This window comes from Dryobates pubescens, chromosome 35, assembly GCF_014839835.1.
Source record: "Dryobates pubescens isolate bDryPub1 chromosome 35, bDryPub1.pri, whole genome shotgun sequence".
Lineage (NCBI taxonomy): Eukaryota > Metazoa > Chordata > Aves > Piciformes > Picidae > Dryobates > Dryobates pubescens.
In genome coordinates this window covers 134,996-145,773 of record NC_071646.1, presented here as the reverse complement: position 1 = coordinate 145,773, position 10,778 = coordinate 134,996, and the positions used below count along the sequence as shown (strand labels likewise).

Genomic DNA, 10,778 nt, shown 5'->3' with positions numbered 1-10,778 from the left:
CTCCTGCAGCAGTGCAGGTGAGGTAGGACCTGCTGGGAAGCAGCTCTGGGGAGAAGGACCTGAGCAGACAAGTTCCCCAAAAACTAGCAAATGTGCCCTCAAGAAGACCAATGGTCTCCTGGGGTGCATGAAGTGATTCTCTTCCCCTCTACTCTGCCCTAGTGAAGCCACCTCTGGAGCACTGAGCCCAGTTCATGAGACACGGGGAACTGCTGGGGATAGCTCTTGGCCGGTTTGGATCAGCCCTCCCTGCTGTGTTCCCTCACAGCTTCTTGTGGCCCCCTCAGCCTCCTCACTGGCAGGGCATGAGACGCTGAAAAGTCCTTGACTCAGTGTAAACTCTGCTTGGCAACAGCTAAACCTCAGCTGTTATCAGGGCATTCTCATCCCAAACCCAAAACATAGCTACTGGGATGGAGATTAACCCCATCGCTGCCAGAACCTGGGCAGCAGCCACAGCCATAAATAGCCCTGGGAGGTGGCCCAGCCCACTTGCTCGTCAAGGAGGAGATGGAGTCAGGCTCGCTGATGGCGTCTGGGACTTTAAGGGCCCGGGGGGGCGGTGTGAGACCCCTGTGCAGGTAGGGCTTGGGGGGGGAGGACAACTGGGAGCAGCTTTTGGGGGAAGAGTGGCTGGAGATGGGTCTCTAAGCCACTCACTGTGGGGACGGAAAGTGATTTGTGATGCCCTTGAACCCCTCCCAAACCCACTCATTTTCCCTGGAAGGTGAGGGCCTGGAGCGGACTGTCTGTCCATCTAGCTGCCCCCTCTCCAGAGCTAGGAGTCCCTGGCCAGGCACCCTCACCAGTCCCAAGCTGAGGGCTCCTGCCCTTTGCTCCTAAGGAGATACCAGGGCTGCTTCAGCCTTCCCTCCCCCCCATCTTTGCTCCATGCTCCCCCAGCCACAGCAAAAGCCCCCCCCAGGCTTATGCTCAAGCCCCCTTGGCCAGCCCAGCCCTGGGTTGCCTTTGCTCTGGAATTAGCCAGGACATGAGGACTGGATGGGGTAGGGAGAGCACATGGTGAGGCCTCTGAGCCCAGGCACCAGCCTGGGGGATCCAAAACTAGAGCACCACCCAGGCAAAGCTGGTACCCAGGGAGAATTTGGGATGGCCAGTGAAGCAGGGATGGAGCAGGGGCTGACCCTGGCCATGTGGCTTTTCTGCCTGTCAGGAATTTTGCCCGTGGATTCTGTCGCTGGGGCCAGAGCTGCCGCTTCTCACACGACAGAAAGTCAGCCCAGGTCTGCAGGTACTTCCAGAGTGGGTTTTGCAGCCACGGAGAGCGGTGTGGGTAAGGAGCAGCAAGGGATGGGCTGGGAGCCAGGAGGTGGCATGCTGGGCTGATGGGACGTTCTGTCTGTCTGTCTGTCCATGGGGTCCTCCAGCTATGACCACCTCCAAGAGCAGCCCGTGTCTGTGGGGACCTACTGTGGCTCTGTGCCCACCATGCTCCCTGCCCGCTGGGGCTTGGAGCACAGCTACATGCCTGTGGCAGTGGCACAGGGCTGGGGGGGAGCCCAGCGTGGCACAGCCCAGCCTGGCCCCAACGTGACACACCTGGCCTTCAAGTTTGCAAGCATGGAGGTTAAGAAGGAAAAGAAAGGCAAGGAGAACACCCCAGCACCTGATAATATCACCCATGGGGCCATCGGTGAAGAATTTGCCATCACAGAAGCTCAGGGTGCCTCAGGTAGGTGCTACGCTGTTCAGGGGACCAGCAGGGTCATCCTGTGCCCAAGTCCTTCTCCCCACACAGCTGAGGCTGTGGAAAGCTCTCCCAGCCACTTTATTTTGTGTGGGGTCCTTAGCTGCTAAGCCCCTGCTCTCTGAGCAGCCCGTCTGTCTCCCTGGTGGTGGGGCAGGATGTGCTTCACCCTTCTAACAGCTCCGCTGCCTGCAGGCTTCCAGCTGCAGCAGTCAGAACTGTATACAAATTCCTCTGATCCTGGAAAGGCTGTGGCGGAGGCAGCAACATGGACTGACCCTGCAGAGGTGGGCTTGGGGGTCTCCTGCTGCCAGGCAGGCCCTGTCACCCTGCTTCATTCCTGCAGTGGGGCAGTGGGCCAGCCCAGGGCTGCAAAGCTGTGCTGCTGTGCTCGCAGGTGCCCCAGGAGCCAGGCACTGCGGCAGCAGCCATCAGCACCGCGGCGCTGAGGGCTCGGAGCGAGGCCTTGGTGTGCGGCATCTGCATGGATCGGGTGTACGAGAAGCCACTGCCAGAGGAGAGGCTCTTTGGGATCCTCCCAAACTGCAGCCACACATACTGTGTGGGCTGCATCCGCAAGTGGCGGCGCAGCCGTGACTTCCAGAGTGCAGTCATCAAGTGAGTAGAGATGGGGACGTGGCAGGGTGGTCACCAAAATCCCTCCTGCACCCTGGAATCCCTCTTTGGGTCTGACAACCTGGCTTTGGGACTGATCTTCCTGACCTGACAGCCCAGGGTGATTTTATGGTTTCTTTGGGAGTTGTGATGGGGACAGGGCTGACAGATGAGGTCATGGTGGTAGGACCACCCAGCAAGGATGCTGCACTCCTGCTCCCTCCTCCCTTTTTGGGACACCCACTTGCACCCATTCCCCTCACCCAGGGCCTGCCCAGAATGCAGGATCACCTCCAGCTACTACATCCCTCACAAGTACTGGGTCTCGGATGTGCACGAGAAGGAGAAGCTCATCCAGACCTTCAAGGCACGGATGGGGTGAGTGCATGGCACGGCAGGCGCTGGGCGGGGGGCACCGGGCTGCGGGCTGTGTGCTGCTGCGGGAGCTGCTCTCACAGCTGGGCTTCGGATCCCGCAGGAAGATCCGGTGCAAGTTCTTTGTGCAGAACCGCGGCCGCTGCCCGTTCAAGTCGGACTGCATCTACCTGCACGAGCTGCCCGCCGGCCGGCTGCCGCGGCACAGGCAGCAGGGCCCCGCGGTGTCCGTCGTAAGCAGGGGGCACGTCCAGGGGGCTGGGGCACGGCAGAGCCGTGCGGTGCGGCTCAGGGATGGGGCTCATCCTCTTTCCCCTGCTGCAGGAGTACGCCTTCGTCCTGGAGAGCTCTGGTGAGGAGGACGAGGAGTTCTGCGTGCTCGAATGGGACCTCAGCTCGGCGGAGACAGACTTCTGACGCCCTCTTCGACTGCGCCATGGGGTGCCCCCCTAGGCCTGGGTGCTGCTGACACCAAGGAAATCTCTTCAGGCCGGGGAAGGAGCCTGCTCACAGCGTGGCTCCGGATATGAAGAGCGCTGCAGGGATGGGTTGGGATGAGGCGCTGGGCTGGTGGTTATCAGCTCCCCGTGCCGATGGCTGAACCCGCAGCAGGAAGCTGGGGAGAGGTGACAGAGCTGCACGGGGCTCAAGGCAGTGGGGAACATCTCTCTCCATGATGCTACACCCACGGGAGACGCTGGGGCGGGGGGGTGGCTGGGTTCTGGGGGGCGGGGGCGAGGGGTTCAATGCACAGGGGTGGGCTGGAGGTGTTAACGCACATGGGGCTGCGGCGGAGGGGAGGGGGCCGCGGGGCACTGTTTTAACCTGCTTTTAACCGGAACTGGAAAGGAAGAAATAAACCAAACTGGGCTGCTGAAGGTAACGCTGCCTGCCAGCTCTTCTTCCGGGGGGCTGCAACCCCGATCCCCGGGGGCCGGGAGGGGCTGTGAGGGTTTGGCTTTGGGGATTCATTTGCATACGTGGCGCGCTTTCCCGGGGGCGGGCCCGGAAGTGACGCGTGCTGCCGGTCCAGGAAGAGGCGCTCGGGGGGCGGGCAGCAGCCGCCCTGCCTCCGTTTCCCGCCTGGGTGAGTGTCTGCCCGGCGTGGTTTGCCGGGAGCTGGGAACCGGGGCGCGGCGCGGCCAGCGTCGGGGCTTCGGGGGGGTTGTCCGGTCGGTCTCCGGAGGAGAGAGCCACCGTTCGGTGAGGGGACCCGTGCCCGCAGCACGGTCTTCTTCCTCTCGCCACCCCGGGGAGGGCAGCAGGGGGTTGCGTTGTCGATGCTGGGGCCAGATTCTTCTCAGTGGTGCCCAGTGATAGGACAAGGGGCAATGGGCACAAAGTGGAACCTAGGAGGTTCTACCTGAATAGGAGAAACTTCTTTAGTGTGAGGCTGCTGGAGGCCTGGAGCAGGCTGCCCAGAGAGGTTGTGCAGTCTACTTCTCTGGAGAGCTTCCAAGCCCCCCCTGGCCGTTATGCTCCTGGGCAAGCTGTTGTGGGTGCCCTGCTGGAGCCGGGGATTGGTCTGGGGGATCTCCAGAGGTCTCTTCCAACCCTCACCATGCTGGGATTCTGTGATGGAGAAGCTGTGAACAAAATGGGGGTTTAGAAGGCTCAGGGTAGCTCCCGGTCCTCTGGCCCAACCGTGATCCTTGGTAATTCATCTGTGTCCTCAGTGATGAGAGAACCACAGATTCTACCTGCTTGCAGGTAAGGAGAGCCCCCAAAACTGCAGTGTCTTCTCCCAGGGGACAAGTAATAGGACAAGAGGAAACAGCCTCACGTTGTGTCAGGGGAGGTTTAGGCTGCACGGGAGCAACAATTTCTTGAGGGCTGTCAAGGCCTGGAACAGGCTGCTGAGGGCAGTGGTGGAGTCCCTAGAGGGGTTTCATAGCCATGGAGATGTGGTGCTGAGGGCCACGGAGTAGTGGTGACCTGGCAGTTAAGGGTTGGACTTGATGATCCAAAAGGTCTTCTCCAACCTAAACAATTCTATGACTTCCTTGCAGGTGGCTGTGAAGTGCCCCAGCAGCGATGCAAGCCCCCTGCCTGCGCTGGCTGCAGAGCCTCGACAAGCCCTGTCGCCTCCTGCTCCACACCCTCGCCTCCAGCTCCTGCGGGAGCCTGGCTGCCCTCCGACTGCTGCAGCGGGTCCAGGGCAGCGAGGGACTTGGGCAGGCATTTCCCTGGCAGACCTTCACTGAGGCCCTGTGTGCTGAGGAGCCCACACTGGAGGGATTGGAGGGGACCTTGGCTGTGTGAGTGGCTGTGTTCCCACAGCTTGGTGCCTTTGGGGAGCTTCGGCAGCCTCATTCTCTCCCCTACAGCAGCCTGGGTGTGAAGGATGGCAGCAGGGACCTGTTGGTCTTTCAGCCTACATCTGAAAACTGGGGAAGGCATTTGCTGCCTCCTCTCACTTCCCAGTCCTACCAGAGCCAGCTCCATGGGGCAGGCTGGGCAGTAAGGACCAGGGGGTTTGCTCTGACCTGTTGCTTCTCCCTTTCTCCAGCAAACCACGGCTGCTGCTGCTCCCTGTCCTGTGCCAGAGGAATCTCTTCTCCCTGCTCCTCGTGGTGCAAGCTGAGGTGCCAGTGGTCTGCCTCAGCCAACTGCTCCAGGCCGTGGAGCAGGATTCCCATCTGGATCCCTGGGTGCGGGCACTGAGGGATCTGCTCCGGCAGGGACCAAAGAGAGGGGAGCACTCCCCACCTCCTGGTCCCTTGTCTTCCACATGCCAGCAGCAGCTGAAGTGCCTGTGCCAAAACCTCGCCCAGAACAAATCAGATGGGCAAAGAAAACTGAGCTGGTGCTTCAGCAGGGAGCCCAGGGCTGCTGGGGAGGGGGCTGACTCTGTGCCTCGAGGTGGGAAGCGCAGGAAAGTGTCGGAGGAGAGCCTGGAGTTGGATGAGAGAGCAGAGAAGAGGTCACTGGTGGAGGAGGCAGTCTTTGAACCCCTGGGAACCCAGGAGGGCAGAGATGTGGCAGGGGTGGAAGAGGGGATTCCTAAGGAGCCTTCAGGAGATGGATCTGTTCAGAACCTGGATGAGTCTGCTCCAGAAAGCTCCCAACAGGAAGTGGCCAGGAAGACTTCCCAGGCAGAGCTGACAGCAGAAGTCCAGTCCTTTCTCCAGGTAGGGGGCAGGGCTTGCTTTATCCTCTCATCCTGCGAGCCTATTACAGTCTGATTTTTGTTCTTTCATCTCATTTTCCTCAGATGCATGGACAGAGGCTGAAAATGTTGCTGCAGAGAGAATCCAATGTAAGTGGTTGCTGCTGCCTTCCTCCTGGAGCTGATGCTCTAAACAGGCTCTGCCAGGGCCTCTGGAAGGGAAGGAGAGGAGGTGGGTTTCCCAAGAATGACAAGTGGGATAAAAAGACTGCTGCTGGGCTCAGGTAGTAAAACCTTCCCCCACCTTGCGGGGATTCTGTGATGGGCAACCTGTGAGGTCAGTGCTGGCTGAAGCAGGGCAGGTGGTGGGGAAGAGAAGAGGCCTGGAGCTGTGCTGTGTGGGTTGTGTTGTCTCATCTGTTACTCAAGGAGCACGTTTCCTTTAGCACTTGGAGCTGAGCATCCCCTCTGAGCTGCACACCTTGACCAGCTGCTCTCCTAGCCAGGTGAGCCTCAGCATCCTTGCTGCAACTGTTGGTGCCATGGAGAGCCTCCTGCTGTCCCTAATATCCCAGTACTCTCTGCTGTCCCCAGCTTGAGGGGCTGTGCTCCTTCCTCCAGCTCTCCACGTGCCCAGAACCCTTCCTGGTGCAGTTCTGCAGCTGGCTGCTGGCTCTCAGCCCTGACCTCAGCTACACCAATGCAGCCATCCTGGCAGAGCAGCTCTTCCTGAGGCGAGTAAGTGTGAGGGCAGCAGAGGTTTCCTGCACCCCGCTGCCCTCCCTGCCATCCCCATCTCCTGTCTTCTCTGTCCATAGGTCCTGTCCCTCAGCCAGCCACCCTCTCGCCACCTCATGGCTGCCCTTGCTTCATTTTGCTCCAAGTATTCCCAGCCCTTCTGCCAGGTTCTGGTGGCTGCAGTCCTGCGGGAGCCAGGGCAAGGTGTGATGAGCTCACATCAGGCACAGCTGCTTCTGGGAGCAGCTGAGGGAGCTGGAGAGGGACCAGGAGGAAAGGAAGGTCCATCTGACTCGTGGGAGGCCTTTATCACCCCAAATGCGTTAGGAACCATGGAGGAATGGTGCTGGTTTTATCTGGGCAGGTGAACACTTGGGAGTTAGGATGGGAGATGGGTTTACAGATATCTGAGGGGGAGGCTGGGCTGTTTTCCAGCAGCAGTCATCCCAAGGGATAGCTGCCATCACTTGCATGGGCTGGAGGATTTCAGACAGCTCCTAATGTTGGGAACAAAACTGCTCCAGGGTGGCTCTGCAGGCTCAAGAAGAGGGTCCTGCATGAATCCCTGCCTTAGCAGCATCCCCTTTTCCTAGGGACTGAGGCTAATTAAACCCCAGTGCCGAGGGGCAAAGGAAGATGGATTGTTCTGAACAGTAGAAGAGGCCACAACATGGTTTCTGGGTGCCCCAACTGGGATGAACCTCTGCGTGAAGGGGTGCCAGGGAGGGTTTGGCACATGGATTTGGCAGCCTCTGGAGACTCTCATCCTCCTCCTGTGCTCTTGCAGGCATTGAGCAGACCAAGGTGGTGTGTGACCTTGTGGAGGAGTGCCTGGAGCCAGACTCTGTGCAGCTGGTGCTAAGGTAAAGGATTACCGGAGCCACAGTTCTGCCTGGGCTCTCACGCTTGCCTGGAGGGGTCCAGCTGCTCAGCAGCACCAGAGAGGCCCTTTGGGTGTCACATCTCTTCGCTGTCCTTCGCAGCCAAGTCCTGGAGCTGCCTTTGTCAGAGAAACTCCTGCCAGTGGTGCAGGCTGTGCTGGGGCGGCAGGTGAGGAGATCCTCCTTGTCTCCCCTGCGTTTCCTTGCCAGCTTCAGCAGTGCTGGAGCAAGGACCAGCTCTCCTCCCTGCTCATGACTCTCTTCCAGGAGGTGCTGCCACCCAAGCTCTTCGATCTGCTGGTGCTGACTCTGTGCCGCCAAGCCCCGGCCTTTGCCACGTCACTGAATTACACCAAGCTGGTGACGGCTGTGCTCACCATGTACCAAAGCCAGGTGAGCAAGACCAGGCTTTGGGACTGTTGGGGCTGCAGCTGACTCATCACTTGGCCCAGGGGGTCTCAGGTGGCCTCCTGGCAGTGCATCACTCTGAGCTCCTTGCACCTCTCCATCCCAGGTCACCCCAGCCCAGCGGAGCAGTCTGACTGCTGCTCTGGATTGGAGCAATGCAGTGCTCAAGAAATCACTGCAGGCTGTGCTGGAAGGAGGCAGGTGAGGTGGATGCTGTGCTCTCTGGCCTGGGGCTGGGAGATCTTCCATAGGGGATGGCAGGCTTCATGGTCCTCATCTGGCCTAGGTGGTGGGAAACACCAGGTGCTGGCAGAAGCCATGCTGCAGTGTGGTTGGTGTGGGTTTCCCTTCTCTTGATTTCCCTCTTTCCTCTTCTCAGGTGAGGGAACCACAAGGCAATGGATGCTCGTTACATGGTGATGGCTGCAGCCCAGTCCTTCGCTGGGGACATCACCAGCACGATGGAGACTGCTGAGTGTGGGCAGTGGCAGATGGAGTGCCTGTGCCCTGTCTGGGCTCTTGTGCTCAGCTGCCTGGTTTGAGGTGGCTGTCACTGGGCGATGTCATCGCAGCCCCATGCAGGCCCCAAGTCCAGATGAGGCTTTTCTTGGTTAAAAACAGTGAACATGTTCAAAGCATCTCTGTCTGGGCTCTCTCTGGGCCACCTCAGTGCCCTCCTTGCCATACTCAAGATGGTGTCTTTCCCTTCTTGCCTTCCTGCCCTGCCACGCTCAAGATGGTGGCTCCCACCCCACCTCTGCCAAGATGGCAGCTCCCAGAGGAGGAGCTGTGCAGGGGCTGGGCTGCAGAATGGTTCCTGACAGCAGCTCTCTTCTCCCAACCTCCAGCAGGGTGGGCACCTCAAAGCCCTGGAATGCCCCACATCAGCCCCAGGCCCATGGGCATGAGGGGTGGCTGGTCTGGCATTGCCTGCATAAAGCTTCTGGAGATGGTTTGTGCCCAAAAGGTGGCTGCTTTTTAAGTCAGGAAAACAAAAAATCTCTTGTTTTTGCATTGTCACTGGAGTAAGCTGACACACAAACAGCTCGGGAGCATCTAAAGGTTGGCTGCCCTGGTTCTGGGTCAGAGGCTATCTGCTGCTTCTCAGAGCAGCCACTGCCTGTTTCCCCTGCATGACCCCTTACAAAAAGGTTTCTCTCCAGCAGGTCCCCTGTTGCACAGCTAGGCAGCAAGAAACTGCAGAAGAAGCGGAAGCCCTTCTCTGCTTTCAGATCCCCTTTGGCATGATGAGTGCACTGGGTGACACGATGTCTGCTGTCTTGCTTCAGCATCTCTTGGTGATTTGTAAAGCTGAAGAGCTCGTCTGAGCATTCATGAGCCTGGTTTGTAGGTGTCCCCACTTGCTTTAACCAACCTCAAATCACTTCCTGGTTGAAGATGGAGTGACACATTTCCTGTCTGTGCCTGCAGCCTTGTGCCTCTTGGCTGAGGAGTATGATGCCTTTCCAGCCTCAGCCCTGCATGAAACAGGCTGGGGCAGCCTGGCTCCAGGTCTGCACAATGCTGGTAGACTTCCCTTTGTCCTCGCTCACAGGGGCAGCCTGTAGCCAAGGCAAAGAGTAATCTGCCTCAAAACCTTTGTATTTCAAGTGGTTTTCCAGTGCTGTGGTGCACAGAGCACCTGGCAATCAGGACCTTAGTTCTTAATGCCCTTAATACATCCCTGAATCAAGGCAGGCATTGATTTGAGGCTGTTTGAAGATGCCACTTTTGCCCCAGGCTTAATTAGGTGTTGTGATTTTTGTCATGGCTTGAAGCCGCCAGGATGTGGCTGCCTGTTTTGTGCAGATCAGCCTTTTCTCTCCAGTGTGAGGCTGATTCTGGATGGTGCAGCAGCAATTACTGGGTCATTTATCTGTTCTGCTGGGATTTACAGAACTCAGTATGCAGGAGAGGGATTTGGAGCAAGAGCTGGTAACCTGGAATTTTCTGCTTTAATTCTGCCTGCTCTTCACTGTTCTGCTGAGTCCAGTGAGAGGCCCTGCTCTGTGGGTCACATTTCTGGTTCTCAGGGTGGCAATGATGACATTTGCTATTGTAAGTGTTCAGTGGTACACAAAAAATGCTTCCATAGTGTGACTGCTGCCTATTCTCTATCCTTGAAAAGCCCTACTGAAAATCTTACCTGGGCACCTTCTGGTGAGAGGACTGGGAAAATAAGGATGGGAGAGAGTGGTTGGACTGAGTGAGATAGTGCTGGAGTTTCAGTGCAGGTTTTGAAGCACTGCACACATCAGGAGCTATTTAAAAGTCATAAACATTTACATCTGCAAAGGGAGGAGAGGCTTTAAAACATGGAGGTGTGAAAGGTGCTGCTTTGTTTGCTCATTAATGCTTGGATCCAGCCAGAGGAGTGAAACTGAAGCATTAAGTGATGCTTTTAACACTGAGAGTGCAGATGTCCTTATAATCAGAATCTTTTAAGCTATTTTAGGTGACAAGGGACTGAAGAGGCTTCAAAGTCTGTATTGGCTGGAGAGACGAAGCCTCCAGGGAGCCAAATTGTTGATTTATTTGCATACCAGTGAGTTAGAGGCTGAGCATATTGAAGCTATTGTAGGGCTGCCCAAAAGATGACATAAATAGACTGTGCCCTGATCATCAAGGTCTGAGCCTGCTTTTCTGGCTTTATTAGGTAGCAGTTTCCCTGCAACACTTGGTGGCAGTGACCTCCTCGGTGTCACTGAGTGCTGTGGCTGTGGGTCACATGAAGATGCCCAAGGGCAAACTCCTCTCCAGAATTCACCTGGTTGTCAGCTTCCTGGTGTCCTTGATGAACTGGAAGCACAAGCCTGCTGTCAATACAGCACCATGGGGAAGCCCTGGCCTCTGTGGGCTGGGCAGCAGTAAGTGTTCTGAAATCTGGCAGTGGCCTGCATTTGCTCCCTGATGGGTGCTTTGTTTTGTAACTGCTCACTGGTTT

At 57.6% G+C, this 10,778-nt stretch overlaps 2 protein-coding genes across 2 annotated transcripts; both read left to right on the top strand.

The window, feature by feature from the left end:
- The first annotated feature begins 528 nt into the window (after window positions 1-528).
- Window positions 529-3,115, top strand: LOC104305367 (E3 ubiquitin-protein ligase makorin-1-like). Its single transcript, XM_054176282.1, has 8 exons — window positions 529-581; window positions 1,175-1,294; window positions 1,581-1,693; window positions 1,904-1,995; window positions 2,106-2,326; window positions 2,591-2,701; window positions 2,802-2,931; window positions 3,023-3,115. The coding sequence occupies exons 1-8, from the start codon at window positions 529-531 to the stop codon at window positions 3,113-3,115; spliced, it is 933 nt and encodes a 310-aa protein (XP_054032257.1).
- A 1,597-nt stretch (window positions 3,116-4,712) lies between these two features.
- On the top strand, window positions 4,713-10,679 carry FANCE (FA complementation group E). Its single transcript, XM_054176520.1, has 11 exons — window positions 4,713-4,956; window positions 5,208-5,829; window positions 5,913-5,957; window positions 6,254-6,313; window positions 6,402-6,545; window positions 6,626-6,749; window positions 7,333-7,408; window positions 7,529-7,595; window positions 7,694-7,819; window positions 7,941-8,040; window positions 8,219-10,679. Exons 1-10 carry the CDS (start codon window positions 4,733-4,735, stop codon window positions 8,037-8,039), a joined length of 1,587 nt encoding a protein of 528 aa, XP_054032495.1. The 5' UTR covers window positions 4,713-4,732; the 3' UTR covers window position 8,040; window positions 8,219-10,679.
- Window positions 10,680-10,778: the final 99 nt, after the last annotated feature.

Excerpts from the sequence above, each read along its gene's own strand:
- FANCE (XM_054176520.1), top strand. The coding sequence starts at position 4,733 with ATGCAAGCCCCCTGCCTGCGCTGGCTGCAGAGCCTCGACAAGCCCTGT. Across the intron at positions 5,958-6,253 it reads TGCTGCAGAGAGAATCCAAT|CACTTGGAGCTGAGCATCCC; the intron begins GTAAGTGGTTGC and ends CGTTTCCTTTAG. Across the intron at positions 7,596-7,693 it reads AGGCTGTGCTGGGGCGGCAG|GAGGTGCTGCCACCCAAGCT; the intron begins GTGAGGAGATCC and ends ACTCTCTTCCAG.
- LOC104305367 (XM_054176282.1), top strand. The coding sequence starts at position 529 with ATGGCGTCTGGGACTTTAAGGGCCCGGGGGGGCGGTGTGAGACCCCTG. Across the intron at positions 1,295-1,580 it reads AGCCACGGAGAGCGGTGTGG|CATGGAGGTTAAGAAGGAAA; the intron begins GTAAGGAGCAGC and ends CAAGTTTGCAAG. Across the intron at positions 1,996-2,105 it reads CATGGACTGACCCTGCAGAG|GTGCCCCAGGAGCCAGGCAC; the intron begins GTGGGCTTGGGG and ends CTGTGCTCGCAG.